The sequence below is a fragment of the Hemibagrus wyckioides genome, linkage group LG02 (genome assembly GCF_019097595.1).
Source record: "Hemibagrus wyckioides isolate EC202008001 linkage group LG02, SWU_Hwy_1.0, whole genome shotgun sequence".
NCBI classification, from domain to species: domain Eukaryota; kingdom Metazoa; phylum Chordata; class Actinopteri; order Siluriformes; family Bagridae; genus Hemibagrus; species Hemibagrus wyckioides.
Genome location: NC_080711.1, coordinates 11,844,336 through 11,868,830, shown reverse-complemented (window position 1 = coordinate 11,868,830; position 24,495 = coordinate 11,844,336). Strand labels below are relative to the sequence as shown.

General features: G+C 37.4%; 2 protein-coding genes across 3 annotated transcripts; both read right to left on the bottom strand.

Moving 5' to 3' along the window:
- Window positions 1-9,929: 9,929 nt before the first annotated feature.
- Window positions 9,930-15,956, bottom strand: si:dkeyp-69e1.8 (uncharacterized protein LOC100001340 homolog). Its single transcript, XM_058373551.1, has 4 exons — window positions 15,679-15,956; window positions 15,182-15,251; window positions 12,492-12,658; window positions 9,930-11,677 (listed from the first exon to the last, which is right to left on the bottom strand). The coding sequence occupies exons 2-4, from the start codon at window positions 15,246-15,248 to the stop codon at window positions 10,847-10,849; spliced, it is 1,065 nt and encodes a 354-aa protein (XP_058229534.1). The 5' UTR covers window positions 15,249-15,251; window positions 15,679-15,956; the 3' UTR covers window positions 9,930-10,846.
- A 154-nt stretch (window positions 15,957-16,110) lies between these two features.
- On the bottom strand, window positions 16,111-24,463 carry hmgxb4a (HMG box domain containing 4a). 2 transcript variants are annotated; one of them, XM_058373529.1, is made up of 13 exons: window positions 24,350-24,463; window positions 23,197-23,271; window positions 22,989-23,098; window positions 22,465-22,543; window positions 21,525-22,175; window positions 21,046-21,282; window positions 20,728-20,915; window positions 19,668-19,749; window positions 19,386-19,450; window positions 19,167-19,266; window positions 18,783-18,943; window positions 18,196-18,318; window positions 16,111-17,211 (listed from the first exon to the last, which is right to left on the bottom strand). In XM_058373529.1, the coding sequence occupies exons 2-13, from the start codon at window positions 23,231-23,233 to the stop codon at window positions 17,167-17,169; spliced, it is 1,878 nt and encodes a 625-aa protein (XP_058229512.1). In that variant the 5' UTR covers window positions 23,234-23,271; window positions 24,350-24,463; the 3' UTR covers window positions 16,111-17,166. The 2 variants fall into 2 exon arrangements, with proteins under 2 accessions (XP_058229512.1, XP_058229521.1); XM_058373538.1 differs by having other exon boundaries at window positions 23,076-23,098.
- Window positions 24,464-24,495: the final 32 nt, after the last annotated feature.

Genomic DNA, 24,495 nt, shown 5'->3' with positions numbered 1-24,495 from the left:
CATCAGCACTGCTGTCATGTTTATAAAGCGAGGAGCAGATGGGCATCATGCTGCAACTCGCCATAGCTCAAACGATCAAGATTGCTGCCGGTGAAGTCATAAGGCCTGAAATAATAATCAGAATGATCCTATTACCTTAAATGGCAGCTCCCCACCCATGATAATCTTTTTGGGGATGTAATTCATACTACTACAGTAATAATTCTCGTATATTTGTTTAATTATCACCATAATTGTATCTCCTTTTTACGTCTTACAAAAACACGAGTACAAACGAAACAAAGAAGGTATCCAGAAAAATAACAGTGACTCACACAATGATGTAGCCGAAGTCAAACATGAGGAAGGGGGAAATTTTGTTTTGTGATGTGATATACCTGAAAGAATCTTAAATATTATTTCTGCTGCATGTCTAAGTGATCTCTAAGGATGCGCTGAAGCTTTATGAACATTTGGATTGGATGAGATCTATCGAAAGTTAATTTACTTTGGGGACTTGAAAATCTTTCCTGCAGTTAACATATGTGCTTCTTAAATATGTGAACTCGTTGCAGAATAGTGCATCATAGTACTTTTGACTGCAAATAGAGCACCACCAGTTTGTTAATACAGTATCGTTCAGTAATCAGATGCTATGAAGTTATATTAATAGTTTATAAAGTTTATATATTATTATTATAACATCAAGGCTTAACATACCTAGTGTCGCTTTAAGTAGAGTGTGAGATATTGCAGGTGAAATTTTCTGCTGTACATCAGTACACTTGCTGCTACTGAAAGTGGTGTATTTTGTATTGTGGTACCTCGTACCTCCCTCTGATTCCATTATGAGATGGGGATTATTTCATAATGGTAAATATGTGATGGAGAAACACTTAGAAGAGTTTGTTTGATTTGAGGTGTTAACCAAGGGGATTAATAGCGACCTATTTTTATTTGTGTCTATATATTTTTAGGTTTTGTCTGTAAAAGGGAATCTTTCGATGGCTACAACTTCTAACTATAATATGCTTGTACTGTTTGTCCAGTGTTAAATAATAATAATAATAATAATAATAATAATAATAATAATAATAACAACAATAATAATAATAATAATAATAATAATAATAATAACAACAACAATAACAATAACAATAATAATAATAATAATAATAATAATAATAATAATAATAATAATAAGTAAAAGAAGAAATTTGAGTCCTCCCAGCTTTTTAAAGTGTGAATAACTTAATTTCAGACTTTGTTTTTTTCAAGTAAAATCTGGTGATTATATTATCTAGGAAAGAAACCAACTGAAGGTATGCAAAAATGTAGAATTTGCAAATGGTGTTTATTTTGTTTATAAATATTCAGGCAAGTGCAATTTATCCCATATTACCAGATGTCTGTTATTTTGCTCTGTTTAGTGGACATGAGTTAAATTTAATTCATTTAGGTTTGCTGAAATGGCGATTCATATTTCACTCTTAAAAGGTCGATCTCCAAATTTGGTATCTCAACTGAATTTGATCAGAGACAGAAACTGTGCTTCAGATTCTGTTTAGTAAAAAGTGCAAATAGAGATTTTGGAAAGAGGTTGTTGAAGAGGTGGATCAGTTTAAATAGTCTCCGTTTGTTTTCAGTATTTTCTGAGGAATGTCTCCAATAATGAAATCAGTTTCATGTACATTCTTGAGTGCTGAGATTACAGATTCTACCATATTAAGGTTTGCTTATTATTTTTATATCTGAGTTGATTAATGACATATGACTGTAATGGAAACATGAGTAGGGTTTCAAAATGGACTTGCCTTATTTGGATGCAGAATACATGTAAGGACATCAGAGCTCTTTATACAGTTTGACTGTGTATTTCTGTAAATCACTGGGTCATTTGTTGTCGGGCATGAGAGGCAGAGCTTTTTCTTCTGACAAAAGATAATGGGATATAAGTTTGTACTGTTTGTTTATGTAGAAATACACTATTTAAAAAATAGGTAGACTTGTAAGAAAATGTTTTTGTCCAGAGATTGAAATGGAAAACTCTGGAGAATTATTAATGATGAAGGGCTTGTAGGTGATTTTACCAGAAGGACATATGATTAATGTAATAAATTGACTTCTCCTAATTTATTTTCTAATCAGGTTGTTGGCTGTATTGTGAAAATTCAGAATTTTGCTTTTGGCAGAATTTGACAGAATATGGTTCAGATATATGGTTCAGATATTTTTTCAGTATAGTATTGAGTCTATGTTTGGTCTAATCTTCAATTTACTTTATATTATTGTTCTCTTTTTTTGTTCTCTTTTTTATTGTTCTCATATTTTTTTTCTTTTGTGGGATAAATGCATTTAATGTTTAAAGTAACTGAGAAATGATTTATCATTGAGTAATGCTGAGTATTATACCAAAAGTCTGGGGGAGGGTGAGATTATTAAGAACATGGGGCCATGGTTTGACACACTCCATATAATAAGTGAGTTGATTATTTTAATAAATAATAAAGTTATTAGTAATGTAGGAGTAAGAGGTTTATATGTAGGATTATCTACAAGGTCAAGGTTTTCATTTTCAGACATCTAGCAGTTTATGAATGGATTTATGTTTGAGGGCAAAATCTTGTATTTGCCATGGTTTTTGGAAGGAAAAAGAAAAATGTACTTTTCCAAATTATATTTAAATTGATTTCAGGTAGTTAAAAATAATATGTGAAACAAGTGAATAATCAAAAACATACGGCCAAAATAATACTCTGAAGAAGGCAGTGTATGACATCTGGAAGAGTTGCAATTGATTAAAATAAAATAAAATAAAATAAAATAAAATAAAATAAAATTGTTTTTTTTTTTTGTCAGAAAATTTGGAAAAGTTACAATAAGGTTATCAGGAAGACAAGGGGCTGAAGATTACAGCTGAAAAGATGCAAATGCCGTATAAAAGATATAAAAGAACATCTGTGAAAACAATAAGCATTTTTACATGAATGGAATTTCTTTGTCTAAGTGTATGCACATTTTTGCACTTGACAGCATGTTGTTGAATAACAGTGCCAAGTCTGTTGAAATATATTAATGACTGGGCAGCATGCAGATTCAGAACTGTGTTAAAACCAATACCTTAAATTATGTGAATTAAATTCATTAGAATTAAATTGAGCAGGTATATATTTAACCACATCCCCTTGTGAACACAGTCAGAAGACAATGCATCCACAAACCCTACTTCTCAGACTAACATAAACTTTTCATCAATGGCCTGTTTAAATTTGTACAATTTTGTGATTATGAGACACAACCACATGTAGTTACACACAGTAGAACTTTGCTTGTTCCTATATTTTCAGTTATTTGAGGACATAAAAGATTTTCATTCACTACAATCTGCTAGTAATTTGAGTCACCACACAGACACTGCTTTTGATGAGTCTCATACTAAGTCCTGGATGAAGTTAGACATTTCTCCATGAGGTTTACAGCCTTTCATTCCTCCTTCAGACTCACTTAATACCTTCCTTTCTGGGCTGTGTAGACTATAAATAAATTAAATCACAGAATCCCTGCTGCTGATGTGATGGGCTGTTATTATCAACCCATGTGTCTATTAATGTTGAGGATACATGCATAAATCCCAGGAGAGATGGTGGGGATGGTGGGAGGCTCGGGATAATAGATGAGGGGAGAAAAGCCAAAACTGTGAAAAACAAAACACAAGCTGGGTCAAAAGACAAAGGCAGACATTGGACTTGTGATCAGTATGTAGGTCAGAGATTTAATATCACTAATACTACTTATTCAATATTTATCTTCTTCACTTTGTTAAATTAGAGCAATGTAACCTAACCTTACTTTAACCTTATTGTAGTGAAGGGTGTCTTGTTCCCACAAAAGAGAGCTGTGTCACTTATAGAGTATTATTTTTGTGCTTTTTGCAGCTCTCTTATTCGATTCCTTTACAGGCTTTGATGGACAACTTGATAGTCTGCACACATGAATGATTTTGGGTCTGGGGGGAACTGGCAGGACAACATGCACACACACACACACACACACACAAACTGGTGGTTGCTAGACAGACGTTTGACTTCTTCGATTTTTTACATTTTTTGCCCAGTGTCTATTCTAAGCACCCGACTCAAAGCACTTCAAAGTGGCCACAGTATGTCTGTTTCTCCCTCATTTGTCTCACGCATGCACACACACACACACACACACACACTTTTTCCCTGTCCCACAGTGATGGCCTGAAGACCACAACCCAAAACCATGAACATCTGCATGATGCATATGTAAAATGATTAAGTAGATAATAATCCTTTCATATTGTATTCAGTAATGTTCATGATTCTCTAGGCATAGCGTTAATCTAGATAAGCATCTAGATCAGGCAATGAAAAGGAAGTACCAGATTTTTAAAGATCACAGAATCAGTTTTTCATAGATGAGAATAACCAATAGCCTTGAGATACTGTATATCTAGATTATTGGTATAGTATTAGTGGAAAACTGAAACCCTGCTGCTTTGTAAACCTTTACTCTTTAAATGCACTTATTTTGCTCTCCCTCCCTCTCGTGTTGAATCCTTGCTTTCAAAGAAACCACACTGCAAATCAGAGGTCTGGTGTTTGGGACTGAACACTGTCTTTAAGATTGTCTCTCTCTGTCTCTCATTTTCTGTGCTGGAGCAGTGTTCATGGCCTCTGTTTCTACTGTGCTGGAGCTGGACCGTGTCGGACTGAAACAGGATTCGAGCTGAGCTGTTGCTGAGTGCTGTGGCGCAGTACTGCATGGCCGCCCTCAACCCTACGGCACTCATTAGCTCAAGGCTCTGCGAGCACATGTTTTGTGTTTCCCTTTTTGAAGTGATGTGACAAGATAATACCCCCACGCAAATGATGAAACATCAAGCCACGCCTGATTCGTCTTTTTGTGTGCACAATGATTTTGGGATCCAGCCTTGGTTTGGTTAGGACTTAGTCAATTATTTTGAGGCTTATTCATACTTAGGTGGTAGGTATGGAGCAAAATGTCTCCCTGACTTAGCCCTAATATTGCGCCCCTCTGAATCCTACTTGGCTTTGATGTGGCTGCTTTATTGTCTTATGACTTCCTGGCAAGTCCTGATCATGCAGATGAGTTATGACCAAGATGATACAGGCCATGAACTGAAAGACTACACTCTGAACAAGCTGACATTAGATGTTAAGAAGTAGGACTTGTCACTTTTCTCCTCAGTCTCCCATTACTGTGGTTGAGTTTAAGATTAAGTTCTGATCCCTGCTAGAGTTATGCCATATTAGTTCAGCCTTATGGCAAGATACAGAACCTTCTCCCAGTGTGGAGAAAAGTGTGCTTGCTTTGGCTTGACCCTTAGCCATGCTCAAACCGCAGGACAGGGTCTGTTACAAAGAGAGGGGGTCTTTCTGCTATATGTTCAAACACAGTCTATGGCCTCTGACTTCAAACAAAAGTCTCACCACACCAGCAGCACTTGTCAGTTAGCAAGGCCTACGTGATTAATCAGGCAAAGCTCTACTCAGAGCAGGGCTAAGCTCCCGTCCTGTAGTGATTTAGAGAAAAGGCTTGTTAGTCCTCACATTAGTCTCTCTTTAAGATCTCTCATGGCCACATTCATGGGATGTGTGTGTGGTAGAACCACAACAGTCTTCAAAACTAGAGCGTTCAGCGACTTTTTTTTCCCCCACCTTCTCTTCTGTGTTTTTTAAAACTTTCCTGCACTGCAGACATGAACAAGCACTTTCACTCACTTTGACTCCCTCCATGTGCTTTTCTGTATGATTGGGGCAATTCTTTTCATGTAATTGCTTTTTGTCCATCAGTGTTCTTCTCGTCTGGACTGCATTCATCAGTTGATACCAGTGTAAATATCCCTGGGCCTTTTTCCTGAGGCTTCCTGACATCTGGAGGAACACATCTGGCTCATCTTCCAAATAGCAACCCACTAAAAGAGATAGTCTTCTTGGCTAAATGAACAAGTAATTTCCCTGTATACCAGTTAGATTCTAACTGGCAGTACAGCTGTTTTTGCATAAAGTCTATGCCGTGCCATGAATCACTGCTGTATCGCAAATTCCATGGCAGTTGAATGTGTCTGTAAAATGTTGTTGACTGTTGTGGTTTTCTTCTGGAGAGCTCTGTACCTTTTCAACTATTATATTTAACCTAGTCTTGATTGTGGAAGTTGTGGTTTCTCTGTGTAATTCCTAAGCTTTTGCTTTGTTTCTCACAATAGTTGTAAACCTGATTGTTATTCCAGGTGAGATTGCATGTAGACTGCCAAAACACCTCTTGGTCCAACGTGAGCTGGTCGATGTTTTTTGCTGCTCTCAGCCTTTATAACTGTTTATTTTACTACCTGGATAAACAAGAATTTGATTGCCACTGATTACCAAATCGGGTTACAATGCAACTCTTTTAAAAATCAACAGCATATTGTTTCAAACAGCACACCTCACAGGCTTGGCAGTGATTCGTTTTCTTGGCAAAAACTCACAAACCAAAAAGCAATAAATGAACATTTTCCTCAGCAAGCATTAGTCTCATAAATGTTAGGTAACGGCAGGTGTGTGTACATAAATAAGCGCGCAGAGTGCTGTTACCAAGGGGATAATATTTTTAGATTTACTTTACTTTTATTCATAGTTTATTGACTATTTAAAAGACATGTGCATGCACATACAAGTATTATGGATGTAAACACACTGTAGTTTGGGGAGAATATTGGAATTTGTAATTTATATATATATATATATATATATATATATATATATATATATATATATATATATATATATATATATATATATATATAATTATACTAATTATACTAGGCTAAAGCTGAGTCTAAAATTCCTGTGCACAAACTTTAAAAAACAAAGAAATTTATAGTACCAGGACATCTGGTTTATTGGGTTTCACAATTATTCTTTCATAAACACTTCATAAAATAAAAAATAAAAAAAATAATCCAAAGGTCAAATAGTGTATAAATTGTGTCAAGTTATTCATTGTGAAAAAATAGTAATGAGTTGTTGTTGTTGTTTTTTTTTTTTCAAAAGGAAATCAGTTTAAATGTTTTTCTCTCATTTTTTTAATGTGATAAATATTCTCTAATAACTTGGAAACCATTCCTTTGCATTTCTAACTGCCTCCATTCTCTTCTGGATCTTGTTTAAGGATGTAAATTATTTTTGTAATATTTACCCACAATCCTTCCTGACATATGTGTTAAAACCCTGTCAGATATGTTTGCCCAATCTTTGTCCATTCTTCTTGAAATATAAGTTAGAACTCTGCCCCACATTGCTTGGCCATTATTTGTCTATTCTTCTTGGCACATCTGTTGTAATTCTGCCAGATGTTCTACATTTTCTTCTCCAAGTCATGTCTGAATACCGAAAGATTTGTAACAAAACTTTCCAAACTATTTTCCTGGTTTTTTTTGTCTTTCTGTTTTGAACAGTTTTTGTATTGAAGGATGCACTCACATTTCATTTGGAATTTATTTGTACAGCCACATTTTCCTTTCTTCACCCAGAATCCATGGGGGGTGCTACATTTTGCACTCAACTGTAACTTGTGGTGAGCACATAGCAATTACTACAACATGAAATAGAGGTAATTGATTACTGATGTATATAATGATTTGTATGACTCGGAATGTACAAATCTCATTATATAATGTGGTAATTAAATATGTGAAACTTTTCACATAGTTTGGGGTATTTGTTATAGATCTGCTGATTCTGAGTTCTACAAAAGACAAAATTATCATTCAAATAATGGAGCATACACTGAACTCCAAGATGGGTGGAGCATAGCCCATCCCTTCCTCCTTCTCTCTTTCTCTCTCTCTCTCTCTCTGTCTCTCTCTCTTTTCCGTAGTTGGCCACTGGACACTGGTGTGTTTTAGAAGAATAACATGGTTTATAGTGAATCACCAGCAGTGTGTTTTGGCTAGAGTGTGTGTAGTTGCACAGGCCAGTAACAGCAACTCACTGATTTATGTTGCATGGATAAAACACAGACAGGTTACTCTTTAATATATAACTTGGAGACCAACAGACCTGACATTATGCAAATAATTTTCCACGTGGGGGCCCCGGTCTCCTCCGGGTGTAGATTACAATTTACAGGCGATCGTTACCTTCATATCTAACTATCATCACCTCGTAGGTTCGGCCAAGTTATTTTTCTTCTGCTCCAAAAGTGCTTGCAGTTACTTAACTCTTGCTTCCACATATAAATCAACTTTATGATAACACCATATTCCTGCTAAAGAAGGAATTTTTATTGCCCTATTTGAATATTGTGATATTGAATCATAACCTGCTGTCATGATTCACAGTCTTCTGTGTTTGAGTGTGTAAGTGTGTGTCAGAGCTTTCGTGGTTTGAAAAGGTATGCAGGCTGTGGATGTAAATAAGCTTGGATGGAAGCTTCAGGGGAAAGAGTGTGTCATTCTGTTTATTTCCTTTTGGTTTTTCAGCATTTTTATAACCCACAGGGACTGATGATAACAGAAATATTGTGGAATGCACACTTGGACCGTTCTCCACCAGAGAGAGAGCCACAAGGCCCTCGCCGCATTTCAGCTGACGGCCAAAGCAGCGAAACTCAGCGTCTCTAAGTTAATGATGGAGGACTGATGAGTATGCAAGCACAAATCAATTCCATGTCAGCTCCCGAGGGTCGCTGCACGCATGTCTGTTTTCAGCACCTTTATATGTGCAGCACAAATGAAAAATCATTTTGTAGAAATGTAAAGATTTTATTTGTGTACGAGTATGAAATTGCATGAAATATGGAAGAAAAAAAACTTAGGGGTTTTGTTTTATCTTCCTCCTTTCCCAACTCTGCATTTTTTCCCAGATTAATACACAATCTCCTTCTCATTCTTTCCATAGCTTCTCCTGCACCCATCCAATGTCTTTCCTTCATTCTGTCATCTCTCCCTCTCTCCGTGTCCTCCCCAAAAGGACAGAATAATATTTGGACAGGTGTTCCTTTTTAAACACGCAGGGGACCACACTACATCATTCCCGGACCCTTTCTTTCATAAGGGAGCATCCAGAGGAACATGCCTCTAGTTCAGACTGACTATAATCTGTATTGTAATGCATCCGAAATCCCAGACAATAAAGATCTGTTTAGCACCAATTTTCCCTTTTTAAAAAAGTTTTTTTTCCCTGATTCAAGCAACGGCAGAGGGCACATCTGCAAGACAGATGTGTGTCCAAGAGCAAGCTGCCTTCTCTTCCCCTCCTTCCCTCCCTCCTGCTCTCTCTCTCTCTTTCTCCCTCTCTCTTTCTCTCTCACTCCTCGCTCTTCCATTCTCCCTTCAGAAAAGAGCAAGCCTCCCTCTTTCCCTCTCTGGACCACCCACATACGGACATGCCTCGCTTTAGTAAAGGCAGAAATAAAGAGATGAGTCTTTTGACTGATGGCTTTTGCAGACTATCACTTACATCTTACATACCATCAAAACCATAAACCCACCCATACAAAAGAAAAGAGCAAGCAAGTGATCAAGTATGAGGGCAGAGGGGTTAGAGGAGAAGAGGAGTACATAAATCTACAGCTCTATCTGCCTGCTGTCTTTTCCCAGTCGCATTAACGCCCTCTCGACACTTCTCTACAGGTCTCACCGCATGCCGGGAGACAAAATCTTCTCAGAATGTTTGTTAGGAAACTTATTCGTTACAACATGGATTCCAGATTATTCTTTTTCCTATATAAGGCTTTTAAGTGTTTTATTCCCAATTTATTCTTAATTTCTTCACAATCATTTCACACAAATTTGGACAAGAGACTCATTAATCACTCAGACAACATATTTGGATTATTTAGTTTTACTTTTACGTTTGCAATCGCACCAAACACATACGCTACAGAGCAAAACACTCCTGCCAAGTGCATAATAAACCAGATTTCTTTTTTTTCTCAGTGAATCAAAAAGCTGTCTAAACAGCATGTGTTGTATGAGTAATGTAGCACTTGAGCTGTGTCTAATAATATACTGTTATCGACAATTGGTAACAGCTTTACAAAAACCATGCAGCCCATATGCATGTAAAGTAGAAGCACAACAAATGTGTAGGGAAATTTTTATGAAGGTTTCAAAAAATGAAAGTGCATGATGTGAGCTGGTGAAAACAAAAGACACATGAACACCCTGTAAGTTTAGCGCACACCATGCTACAGTAGACAAACAAATTATTATTCATCTCTTCCAAATCATTCTTCCAAACTTCCTCAATAATCAACTAGGCAATGTAACAGACTAAATCTCTGATGTTTGGACAGCTTCAAAGTCATGTAAATAAATGAGCAGAGTAAAACCCATGTGGTAAACAACTCTCACTTGGAAGCAATTCCACTTAGTAATTTGACACTCTATCATTACAGAGACGACACCACCGACTTTTCTACCTTGCTGAACTACCTTCATGCCCTGATGAGTATAACAATAAAACGTTATTATACTAAGGTGTTACGGAAATAAGTTTTGTTGTTCTAATATATGAAGGCATAAAGCTTATTCTTTGGCTCTGAAGCCTTAAAGCACAGATTCAGTGTATAGTGTAATAATGTGTTTATAAATCTTTCATGACAACCTTTACTTAAACCCACTCTTGCAAACCTAAGATCACAAAATGCCACAGCTAAATAATATTTATCATTTAACATTAGCTAAGTAGTAGTTACTTTGGGTTGGTCTTTACTGATGTATGAAGGCAACATTACTGTTTATGTTTTGCTCACCTGAGCCCACGTGATTACTTATTTTGAAGCAAACTTAATACATGTTCAGTTTCTTAAAGTGCTCTGATGTATAAATTGAGTGTTACTTTGTTTTTACTTTGTTTTTTCTTCTGCCCACCTCGGTGGCAACAGAGCCCACAGTGGCCCCCATGGCACCCCCAAAAAACAACCCAATAAAAGAGCCAAGTAAAGTGGAACCCCTGATCAGGCTGGGCACCCACAGCACCCACCCAACCACTGTGTCCCAAACCCAGCGCAAGAACGAAGGAGGAGGTGCAGCAGGAGATAAAGCGAGGTCCTCCTCCGCCTCCAGACCATCTGAGCTTGGCTCCGTTTTCTCTGCACTCGCTTCTGGCTCCATGTCTGTGTGCTCCTCGTCTTGGTCGTTCCACTTGCTCACGTATTCATTGGATGAGCTTTCCTCATTACCTTCTTCCATCGTGCTAACTGTCTCCTCTGTGTGAAGGAGAGGAGGGCAGATGTAGAATTCCTTCCCGCTCTCTTTTACCATCTCTTCCACCTTCTCCAGCAACTCTTCCACACAGTTTTGGCTTTTCTCCTCCTCTTTTTCTCCTTCTACTCTTATGACATGATAACGGTCTCCACACCTCTGCACCAATTCCACTAAATCCTTCTGTTCGGTGTTAAGGAACTCCTGCAGTGTTTGACCCTCTGACAGCTGGTCCATATCAGTAAACAGGACAATAGTGTGTTTGGTGATGGCTTCTAGACCGAACACTTTCTCTAAAGCATCCAGAGCCTGGAGATTCTCATATGGGCGATGGACAGAGATGCAGAGCAGGAAGGCATGGGGTCCTGGAGCAGACAGCGATTCACAGAGAGCCAGCTGGCGGTGCACTTCCTCTAGGGGCCTCTCTGAGTAGAACCAGTCTGGTGTGTCCACCACAACCACCTAAAATAAAGACACTGTTAGCGAAGTCCATTTTTATTATCATGCTATTCATACGCTCACTGGTCACTTTAACTGGAACACCTGCACATGAAATTTGGCCAATCACGTGGCAGCAGCACAGTACAAAAAATCCTTCAGATACAGGTCAAATGCCTCCCACATCCAAACAGGGAAAATGTTTTTTCAATGACTGTGAATGGTTGTTGGTGCCAGGTAGGCTGGTTTGTTGCAGCATATTCATTCACAACAATCTCTAGAGTTTATTCAGCACTACAGAAACTGATATCGTAGTAAGTGAAAATTAGTATTTAGATTTACTATAAAAGATGACCTTTACCCAAACATAAGATCATTATCCTATTTCTAGAAATTATTACACATTTCAAGCTTTACCTTTGCCATATAATTTCATTTCTCTCTAAAAAATAAATCAAATTAAAATGAGCAAAATTATCTTCTTAATACAACAAGACTATTCAAGCTTGAAATTGATGTGAACATCTAGAATTAGGTTTTTGTAATCTTATACTATTCGTTACAATCTTGCAATAGAAAATACTAAATAGGCACTGTAGCTCTGTATGCAAATTTCTATAATGTAAATCATTTTTAAAAAAGATGAAAAGCACAGCACAGTAGAACAAACACTCTTCTGCTTTAAACAGAAGTCTCATGTGGATTCATTTATGTTATTAAAGCTGACAAAAACGTACTGTTATGATTAAAGAAAATGTCTAAAACTTCATTCAAAATAAACGCACAATAAAAATCTCAAACACATTCATTGCGGCAAATGTAATGGAGTTTGACTGACCTGCCTTCCAGCAACACTTGCACTCCCCTTCTCACACTTCATGGTTACTGGCTTCTGAGAGGTGGAACCATGGCGGGTATCAAACACCGGACTGCCGAGGATGGCGTTACCCACACTGCTTTTCCCTGTGCCTGCCCAGCCCAGCAATACCAGCCTCAGCTCATGCTCTAAATGCACACATACAGAGTTAGCACAAAGGCATTTGTAATTTTGTATTTTATATGGCACGTGTTTAGGAGCTGCAAAGTAAAATTTGTGTAAGACTTGCACTGTATAGGTATAATTTCTTGAAATTTACTTTACCATCACCTGTGGACAAATGCATTTAAAATTTTTATTATTGCTTATGTTCATTTTAATTTTAGTATTTATTTTATAATTTATTTTATTTTCTTTAGTAGTTGTGCACGTATTTCAGCAGTAATATGTATTATATTTTAATGTATTATATTTTATATTAATTTTACATTTTAATAATAAAGTAGTGAATTCCATGTATGAAAATGTACTGATGTTATAACTGCTGTTTTCTTTTAAATTATTTACTACATATTTAATATCAAAACACTCTTCATCTTAGCTCTGCAGTGACAAACATCTGATCAGTTTCATGTATAGCAAGAGCTATAATTAAATATAACAATAAAAAAAAAAGTCTTTATCCAAGCAAAATCTAGTATGATTGTGTTTAGTACTTCAAAGTCTTAATGCAAGTCTTAAATTGAATGTGAAGGCTAATATTTATGTGCCTTTATAAGAAAGGTTGCTAAAGAAATTCAACCTATCATTACCCACGTCCTATAATAAAACTCATCCGACTGATCGGCTTCGAGTCCGCCGCGTGAGTCGGCTCAGGTGTATTGGAAACAGAGAAAGCTTTACACTCTAAAGATCAGTGAAACCTTACAACTGGTGTTCGTTATGTTGTTACCAACCTAGAAGATTATCATGTTTAAACAATTCACCATACAGCCCATTATGGTACATTCATATTCACCACAAAAAAGATAATAAAAATAAACTCACTTTAGTTATCTCTTGTTCTATTAAGAAATGCAAACAGCTACAATGAGATCATATTTATTTTAGAAACAGTATTCTATGCAGAGTAAAATGATATAAAATCAACATAAAAATTTGTCTGCCTTTTATTTATTTTTATACATTTTGTATTTATTGTCATTAGCAAGATATCAAAATGTAGACATGCAGTTTTCTCTGAATAATTGTCTAGCAGGGGATGTGGGATGCAATTATGTATAAATCACTATCCAAACATATAACACAAAATAACAGTATGCCTAGACAGGCTTTACTATCATACTGTTGTTGATTCAAATCACCTATTAACAAGTGATCAGCTTTGCAGAAGTTATACTTGCATTATATTTTAAATGCTGGTTTTGTTTTGTGGGGTTTTTTTTTTGCTACAAATAAAATACATACTCAGTTATTCCTACATACAGTAAAGATAAGACAGTATAAGACTAATTTGTTGCGTTGCTGACGGCATAAAGCAGATTTTCTGGTCAAAGCTGAGTGCAGGCCCGGAGTTTGCCTCACAGAATGCAAGGAGCAACAGCCCCATCTACTGCCAATTGATGTGAAGTACAACAATGAATTATAAAAGTGATGTAAAAATATACACAGATCAGGCATAACATTATGAGCACTGAGAGTTGAAGTGAATAACACTGATGATCTACTCATCATGGCACCTGTTAGTGGGTGGGATATATTAGGCAGCAAGTGAACATTTGGTCCTCAAAGTTGATGTGTTAGAAGCAGGAAAAATGGGCAAGCGTAAAGATTTGAGCGAGTTGAACAAGGGCCAAATTGTGGTGGCTAGACGACTGGATCAGAGCATCTCCAAAACTGCAGCTCTTATGGGGTGTTCCCGGTCTGCACTGGTCAGTATCTATCAAAAGTGATCCAAGGAAGGAACAGTGGTGAAGGCTGGCCTGTATGATCCAATCCAACAGACGAGCTACTGTTGCTCAGATTGCTGACAGGTTCTGATAGAAAGGTGTCAGAATACACAGTGCATGATGGGTCAGGGCTGTTTTGGCAGCAAAAGGGAGACCAACACCAACATTAAGCAGGTGGTCATGATGTTATGCCTGGTCAGTGTATATCTCTAGCAAACAAAATTTTGCTACGGACAGTGATATTTATACATATTTTTTTTGTATCAGGCCACTCTTATATAATGAGGCTGCTTTTGTTTAGAAGTAAAGAGAGCTTGGCTAAAGTAAACACATTTCCGTGAGTATCTTATGACTACTAACAAGACAGGTTTTGGCCCTGGGCTTAAAGCACAATGTGAATGAACTTGTTTAAAGTTGCTATAGACGTGTTTAAAAATGCAGAGAGGTTGCTTTAACATACTTCACAAATGTCTACTTGACAACTCTACAGTTTTGCAAAAGGTTTCCCCTATTCTTTCATCATCATAAAAAAAAAAACAAGGTTTAAACAAGCTAACATGAAAGTTTCCTTTAAGTATAGAAGAGCATGATATAATTTGGATTCTATATCTGTCATTGTAGTCTTTTCAGCCTATGTTATATTTAAATACCCTTTTAAAACATATATCCACTTACAGATTAAACAATACGTATATGATCGTTGTGATACATGACACCAAATTCTGACTGTTCAGATCCCGGAAATGGAAAACAAACTCCAACCTGCTTTAGCAGAGGCTCTCAGCTCCTCCACCTCTCCGTCCAGCTCATGAGTTGTTTTCTCTTCCATCGTCTGCAGCGGAAGCAAAAATCTTATGATATGCTTATTAAGTATGTTATTATATAGTCATCATCTGTTATTGTCACTGCTGGAGCTTTCTTGTGTGGGCCGCGTGGACAGTGTGTGTTCAGGGGAAAGGGCGGGGACGAAGAGCCAGTGTTTGAAGAAGGAAAGGAATGGAGGAAGAGCTCATGTGACTCAGCACAAGGGAATTTGTATACACAAGTCACGTTTATTACATTTGATCATCACTGTTTCCAAATATCACCTTTAACATGCTTCTACGCCTTACTCTTCGGTCTATCGTGTGAAAAAGTATCCAGACTCTCATTGTTACACATTAGCTACTGTTGTTATTATAACAGCTTTTGTTAACCCAAGCAGTGAACTCTAGTAAATCTAGTCTAGAATGTAGTCTACAAACACATTGAAAGCTTACCTCTGCTCCTGAAGTGCACTAGTGTTGCGTATTAGTCAGCACTGCGTCTCTCAGCACTTCCTCCCTTTCCTGTAACTTAAAAGCTGTTTTGCCAAAAAAACAAGAAAAATAAACACAAAAGAGAAACCGCTGATTCTCTCCCTAGACATATATTACAGTCTTTTAGGTCACTTTTAATCTCATTTTCCTTTCACATTCACTCTTTCTCGTGAGTATCCTCTTCTGTCTGGTGTGTTTTCAATCACAAGGCTGAGAAACGCTTTTAGCCTATAAGCTCACTCCCTCTCTCTCTCTCTCTCTCTCTCTCTCACACACACACACACACACACACACACACACAGAGAGAGAGAGATAAGATATAAAACGTCTCTCTCTCTCACACACACACACACACACACACACACACAGAGAGAGAGAGAGACCACGTTTTATATCCTATTCAAACTATTCATTCCCTGGTAAGGCATGTTTTCTGTTGTTTTTTTGGTTAGATCAGAAGTAAAAGTGCCAGGGGTTACAAGAAAATTGCCAGACTAACAAAGAAACAAAATCAAGGTACAAGCATCAACATGTCATCATCAGACGCCTAGGCTGCTTATTCTATATTAATTAAAGCTGATGTCTCTGGCTGTGGAAAAACTCTCTCTGTTCATTAGGTATTTTTTTCTTCATGATATGGAGCATAGCCCTAAAAAGAAGAAAATCTGAACATTTTAGAACAAATATATGAAAAGGATCTAAAATATCGATGTTAAAAGAAAAAGCCTGCTCGAAAATGTTGACTTGAAATCTAATAATATGCAAACTGCATGTGAACATCTGTTTGGGGTGTGTAGAGGTAATATTGAACTGTACAGGATTAGGCTTAATTCTATACCATTACAACATCAAAAATGATTCCATACATAATTTTACTGTAAACAAATTATAACATATTACATTTTACAAGTATAAAAACAGATTGGCAGTAAAAGGACTACCACAGTTTAAACTACTGTTTGCTTCTATTAATTTAACATTAAAAAAATCAAACAAAAGAAAAAAAACATAAAACTGTACACATCTGCATAAAAAATAAATAGCTCTTTACATAATCAAAGTGTGCCAAGTTTCACACAACACACAAACATCCACACATGCATACGCTCAGTGGGACAAACTAAAATACTAAAACAATAAGATCTAATAACCTGACATAGGCTTGTTCCCTAGAATAAGATCCATTTTTAAAAAATATTAAAGCATTACAGTTTCAAAAATATTAAACATTTTGAGATTTAAAAACAGATCTATGTCTACAAATGTCCAATGCTTTTGTCCCAGACCTGATTGGTGCATTGTTCACAAAAATAAACTTGTCATAAAATAAAATAAAAATTGTAAAAAATTGTCAATTGTTTTGCTCCATGCTCCTAAAAATGAGGTTGTTTTTTGATAATTCCTGTTTCTTACGAAGTGCAATTGGTGTAAAATCATCTGTTTCCAGTCTCATAGTCCTGGCATGATGTATGCTATGTTGTCCAGCGTGCTTGACTGCAATATAAAAGGAAAAAAACCAGTTTGATTTCATATTCACTGCTATAAACACACAGACATGATAAAAGGTCTGCACACCTGTTACCTTGGCAGGTTTCTGTGATTTATTTTTTTATATCACAAAAACCTGCCATTTTAAACAAAAGAGCAGACTTTTTTATATCCATCATGTTCGTGTGTTTATATTTGTGCAATGCAAAGAATCATGTAAATAAAGGTCAGGAACTTCAGGTAATGTTCACATTAAACATCATAAAGAAAAAGTCTGATCTCTTTGACTTTAACCATGGCGTGGCTATTGGTACCAGATGGGCTGGTTTAAGAATTTCAGGAATTGCTGATCTTCTGAGAATTTCACACATAATAGTCTCTAGGGTTTATGATACAAGTAAAAACACTGAGTGAGCGACAGCTCTGTAGGCAGAAACACCTTGTTGATAGAGAGATCATAATGAATTCGCCAGCTACCAGAAAGGATATAGTAACTCCAATAATCAAATGTACAAATACGGTGAGAAGAAAAGCACTTCAGTATGGACAAAACATCAAACCTACAGGTGGATGGGCTACAACAGCAGAAGACCACATAAGAAGTTCTACTCCTGTCAGACAAAGACAGGGATATAAAGGCTATCATGGGCACAGACTACCCAAAACTAGACAGTAGAAGATTAGGAAGAAAAATCAAGTACTTCTTTAAATGACAATAGAATCCCTGTCAGTTTATACCAGTCTGGTCATTCTCCTCTGATCTCTTTCATCAACAAGGTCATTCAGCCTGCAGACCATTTGCACAGAGGATGTTTTTGTTTCTCACACTTTTCCATGTAAACTGGGTGACTATCCCAGGACATTAACAGTTTATGACACTTAAACCTGCCAATCTGGTGCCAACAACTATGATATGGACAAGGCACTGACAGCATATTATATAGATATATAGATGTGGGGGGTTTATGGGTGTGTGTATATGTTTCCCACCAAGACGCTGCGGGGACAGCCATTGAGCTGTGGGACCTGAGCAGTGAGGCAGGTTAATGGACCGAGAGCACACAAAATGGAGTCTAGCAGGACAGAGAGACTGCCAGACACTGCTACCATTCCCTGCAAGAGAAAAGGACAAGATTCAGTTTAGGGGTTATGCAGAGAGTTCAAACATATAGGCAAATGAAGAAACTGTATTGCTTTTTTACTGTTTTTTATTTTTCTAATCACAAAAAAGGTATTTACTGCTATTTTTCTACAAAATACTGGTTTACATCACACACTTGTGTGCATTCTAACTGGCAACAATTTGGGGAAGACCTACATATCATGTGATGGACAGATGTCCACGTACATTTGGTCTTATAGGGAACATTTTCTCATTTCTTATTTATGAGAGGAAATACTAAAAAGCACTTCTTACTTCCTAAGATGATTTTGTTAGAAAAAAAATCTCCAATTTCTTTTTTTATCTTGTATAATCATTTTTGTCATAGGACACTGTATTAAATAATACAAATAATACAGAAAACCTGCATCGAATTTCAGACACTTTGGAGATACTGTTTTCGCTGTGCACTCACCTCTGTCTCTTGTAGCCTGTGTCCAATGAGAGATAGTGATTCCCCAAGGAGCTGAAGATGGGCAGCAGCATCTATGGGGTCAACCTCTGGTACCCGGATGTTCAAAGAAGAGCGACTTGGAGTGGTCAAAGCTGCCCCCACACCCACAACCTTACTGGAACCTTAGAAAGAGAAGAAAATCAGAATTTAATATATATATATATATATATATATATATATATATATATATATATATATATATATATATATATATATATGATGAATAATCTCAGTTATGTACAGTTTTGTTTCAAATGCGGAATGAAATGGAAAAGGCTCAGCTTCTTTTTGGTGCAATATGACTGAGAAAAGTTTATGGGAAAACCATAGAAATTAAGCTTGTACTTTTGATTTTGTTCTCTGATGAGGAAGTCTTCTGCTTGACAGTTGTGGCCTCAGCTTTAATCTGCTTATGCTGCAGATACTGCGCTTTTTGCTTCCAGACCTGCAAGCAGGGGCAAGCAATTATTTCAACACTAATGACAGTAAATTGTAATTAAAATGGAGAAGCTGTTATGTTAAACACACTTAAATGCCATCAAGCAGGAAGAGCAGGTAACTGACCTGCTTGTCTTTGTCAGGTAGATGCTTCCAAACCTCTGCGAGCTTCTTGCTCAGCTCCCCAAACACTGCAGAACCATGAGCATAGGATTAGTGATTACCTTATGCACTGTATATTTAATTTAAGTGGTATTAATGTAATGCATCTATATATACACAACCAACCATATATAATATCATCGAATATTATCTTATTAAAAATAACAGTTACATTAAAAACAACCCTTAAACACCTCTTAAATATGGCATAACAGTAATATTATAAAAGGTTAACGCAGCACCCACCAAGTCCAGGCTGTTCTGCATTGATATTGGCCCTGTACTCTTTACAGAACACCTGGTAAGCTGTCGTACTCTTCTTCTTTTTCTGAAAGAATCAAGGACAGACCTGTTAAATTGTTTGAATATGGCAATTTTGCAAAGTAGTCCAGTCAAAATCAGTAAAGAATATAGCAGTATGTCAATTTTTGTGGAAAGAATCCTACATTTATATAGAGAAACTGTGCTGATGTGAAACCCTAAACACCAATTTAAAGTATTAAACACAAGCTTTTTGGCCCCACGTCATCACTTCAGATCAACGGCATAAACAGAAGGTCTGGCTGCATTCAGTGACAGATATGTGAAGCCACTACTGAACCAGGGATATTTTAAGGAGATCAAAATCAGAGAACAAAGACACCAGCTGTGCTGGCCCAAGCAACATCACTGATGGATGCAACTAGTCCAATAACACTGGGCCTCATTTATCATGCTGGAAATGAATAGATTTGTAAATCATTCATATGGGCATTTACACAATAATGTTGCCGTTTATTAAAATCCTGCAAAATTTGGTAAACATGTGTATATATTTATGCATTAGAAGACTAATGGAAACCTTGCTTGACCTGCTTTGAACTTGAATCTTATAATCTTTATAATCTTATAATCTTTATAATCTTATAATGATTTACAGCATTATTATAAAATTCTTATATACAGATTATGCTGTTAAGTTTAAAAATCTATGTGGCCTGCAAACAACCAGTAATCTAGAGATGGCTGCCAATTATCAATATTAAATATATGAAACAATGTTTTCAAACCAGTCTACCCAGCTACTGTTCTTAAACCGTTCCATTGTAGTCCTGTAAATGTTGTTTGCCTTGCCAACTTCATCACTAATTAAATCATTTAGAAGATTTACTTCAACTATACCTTGAATACCTAAACACCTTTGCAACTATGAGATAGATCCACACAGAGTAGCATCCCAACAGTTACATATTTCTAGTGAAAATACCACAAGTTACATACTGCTGCTTTAACTGAATCTTTGTACTGATGTGTAGTGAAGCATTACCTTGTCTTTGTCATGCTTGTCCCTCTCCTTCTCCTCCTTTTTCTTCTTCTTCACCATCATCAGGTCAGCACCTTGATGATGATGATGATGATGATGCAAGGTGACTCCTGGAGCTATAGCATATGTCCCTAATGAGGTACTGTGATTGGATGAGCTGTGGGAATGGGAGTGGCTTCTGGACGAGTCCCCTATGAAAACAGAACAAAACAAACTAGCAAATAAAATTCAACTAATTTTTTTTGTAAGAGTACAAAAAACTATCCATTACAAAAAATAAATCAGCCAAAAACCTTTTAACTGTTTAACTCTTACTCTTACCTTTAAATCCTTTCTTTTCTGCATTTCCTCCTTTGTTGTGCTTCCTCTCTTTTGAGCTTTTATCCCTGTCCCTGTCCTTCTCTTTGTCCTTTTTCTTTTTGCTTTTTTTGCTTTTTTTCTTCTTTTTAGATGAAAGGTGAGTGTAGGAGTCATCAATGATCAGTTCGCCTGCCTCTAGCTCCCCTCCTGAGGATGAACAATTTCCTCCCTGTGCCAAAGACCCACCACCATACTGCCCTAGAACACAAAATGTTGCAATAAGCCTGGAGAAATCAAAAATGTGCTACAGATGCAGTGAATAGTGATTAGGTTGAAATAATAATTCCTGTAAGTACAATCTTACAAAACAGCATCAGAACTAAATCCTACAAAAACTGATTGTGTCACTGTGTATATATTGTGTACATGGAGTTACACAGTATGGATTATTCCTCAACTGTGAAAAAGATATTTTTTTAGAGAGTATATTTTTTACCTACCCTCCACTACTACTTCTTTCCCCACCATGGGCAGAGGCTCTCGGCTGTGCTGTTTCTTTTTTGGTGGCTTAGAAGTTGTCATTCGATCTCGGTCTTTCTCCTTCTTTATCCCACTTTTTTTAAGGCCAGATGAGGAATGATGTCCCGTGCTCCTTGAAGAAGGGTGTGTAGGGAGGGGGACTCCTTCAATCGACTCTCGTCCCTCGTTCTTCTCCTTTGGTGAAAGGATGAGTTTCATTTTCAGGCCCTCACCATCTCGCAGTGTAAGTGGCTCACCCCTCCCTGCTCCAGCATGGAACAAGGATGACTTGGAAGAAGAAGAGGAGGACGAGGAATGCTTCTTAGACAACGACGAACTCGGATGGCGGGAATGAGTGAAAGAGTGGGAAAAAGAGTGGCCACTCTTGGAGCTGCCCTCACGCTTGCGGTCTTTGGAGGAGAAATGTGAGGACTGAGGAGGGTAAGAGGGTTTTTTATGAAAACTGGGGCCAGGCTCAGAGCCTGTGGCCAATGGGGAGGTGATGGCCTGCAAGAGGCCCATAGCAGTATCTGTAGAATGGGCCGGCTGAGAGGAGCTTGAAGATGAGCATGAGGGTGAGCGTTCAGAAGACTTACGCTTCTTCTTATGAGGTGGGCCTGAGCCATGGTGATCTGAGAAAAGATGGAATGAATATTGGGACTTTGGTATTATACTAACATGACTGACCATGTACCCACTGTCTTAGAGTAACCTGGATTAAACCAGCAATTTTCCATCAGTTAATTCAGGTATCCATGATATGTTTCTCAAACCAATAAATTGTGTTGTATTAATGCATCACCTTAATTCCCTCAATGTTTTCTCTCTGGAAATATGCATAAAGTTTATTTTTATTTTATTTTTTTTACATTTTAGAGGCTGCTCATCTCTCTAATGTAGTCTCTACTCAATTACACTCACCTCTATAATGGTATTCATCACTCGAGTGCTTCTTCTTCTTTTTGTGTACATCTCCACCCATCACTATTAACTCAGAATCCTAATTATTGACAGAATAAACAGGAATCAATAGAACAACACAGACACAATATCTTATTAGGAAAAAATATGTATGAAAAAATTTTCTACCTCAGATGGAGCAAACTAAATGTACACTGCTTTGAAAATGCCAAATGGCATAAGGTATAGCAAGTCAAGATGAACATCAAGATGAAACCAAGACTCATTCATCTCAAATGGCACCTCTACCCAAAGTAACCTTAATTCAAGTTCCATGTAAACCAAAGAGATTTTGTACCTAAAAACCTTCCTGTTACAAGCTAGTGATGCACTGATATAATGAACTCTGCTACATGGAGTGGCATCACTGATTTAAAAGACAAGACCTACCCAAATTACTCCTTACAGATTGTCTTCAACCTAATATACACCTGTCACTATCTACCTGCTGTAACCTCACTGTTTCTCTTATAGGTTTTGCACACCTGTGCGGCTATTTCTTCCTCTTCTCTCAATAAATCTTTGTATGAGCGCCTTTTCTCCCTCTGACTGCGACCAGCCACCAGACCTACCTCTCCTTCTATACCCGACATCTCTGAAAAGATAAGAGACAAAATAAAAACAGAATTTAGCAGTCCACTTCTTATCCGTTTTAATAATAAGGATTGGGGTGAGATGATAAGAATTTCTCACCCATTACACCTTTCCGTTTTATCTCCTCAAATTCCATGATCAGGTTTCAGTCGCTGACTAGTTTCACCAATCAGTCTGTTTGGACAGAAAAAGCATCTTAGTTATATCTCAATCAAGACGCTTAAAAGATACAGTGATCGCGTACAGGAAACTTTCAAATGTCTTAAGGTTTACCCCGTCACTGCACTACCGACATCGGCTCACACTGAGAACATTTAACAAAGCATTTTTTTCCTTTTTCTTCTTGCCGTGTTTTACGTTTTTCTCTCAGGAATGTTATAAAGATTTGATGGACATGTTCCAAAGGTTGTGAGTAGACATGGGGCCCAAGGGGATCTTAGGCAACAAAAACTGCCCCAGAGAACAAACTTCTTCAAGGCAAGAGCCCCATTTTTATTTTTTTTAAAAAAATGTGTAGACTTGTATTAACAAATGTGTTCACTAATTAAGTGCTACTTAATTTCATTTTCACAAGTCATAGTAGTTTTGGTTACAAATAAGTGGAGTGTGGGAAAGTTCGTCGTGTGTGGCGGGACAAAAAAAAAAAACCTTCACACATTAGGAATGGTCAGTAGTGTCCGTCCGTCCGTCCCCCTGACCACTACGTCTGTATAATAACATCATGCCTGTTTAACTTTGCTAATTAAAGAGATGAATACTGAGAGGAGGATGCCACTGTGTGTGTCAGATGAGCATGGACATGGCGGAGACGGTGAGGATGGTAATAATGCTGCTGTCTGGGGTGTTTCTTTTTAATCGCGTTGTGAAAATCGCCTGGCGCTTTGCGTCTCGACAGTTTCCGCTAAAAATTAAAAGTCGTGCGATGTTCGTCGTTAATCTAGTGGCCATTTCCCGCCTCCTTTCGAAAGGATACACAAACACACCCCCTTGGCTCCAATGGGGTCCAACTCTCCCTTGTTTGAAGTGCATGGAATCCGAAAGCCCCAGGATGGGCTACAGATAGCCGGCTGCCGTGACGACGACAGCCCGCGGTTTCCACTTCATACAGGCCGAAAAAACGTCAGGAATCAAAAAGCGACCATTGCGCTGTGCATTTTACTCCTGCATCACAGCGCCACTAAAATTACGTAAAGCACGAGGGATTCATGAGAAGCAGAAACGTGACCTAAGTGGAAATAAATGCTAAAATTACCTTCGCTGATGGCCGGATTTAAACGGCGCCAGCCGCCATCTTTGATTTGAGTCCACAACAAAGCGCGAGCTGAGAGGAGGGTCTACAACGAGCAGCGGCTCCAGTGTGACAGGAAAACAGGATTATTACACATGCTCACCTTCAGG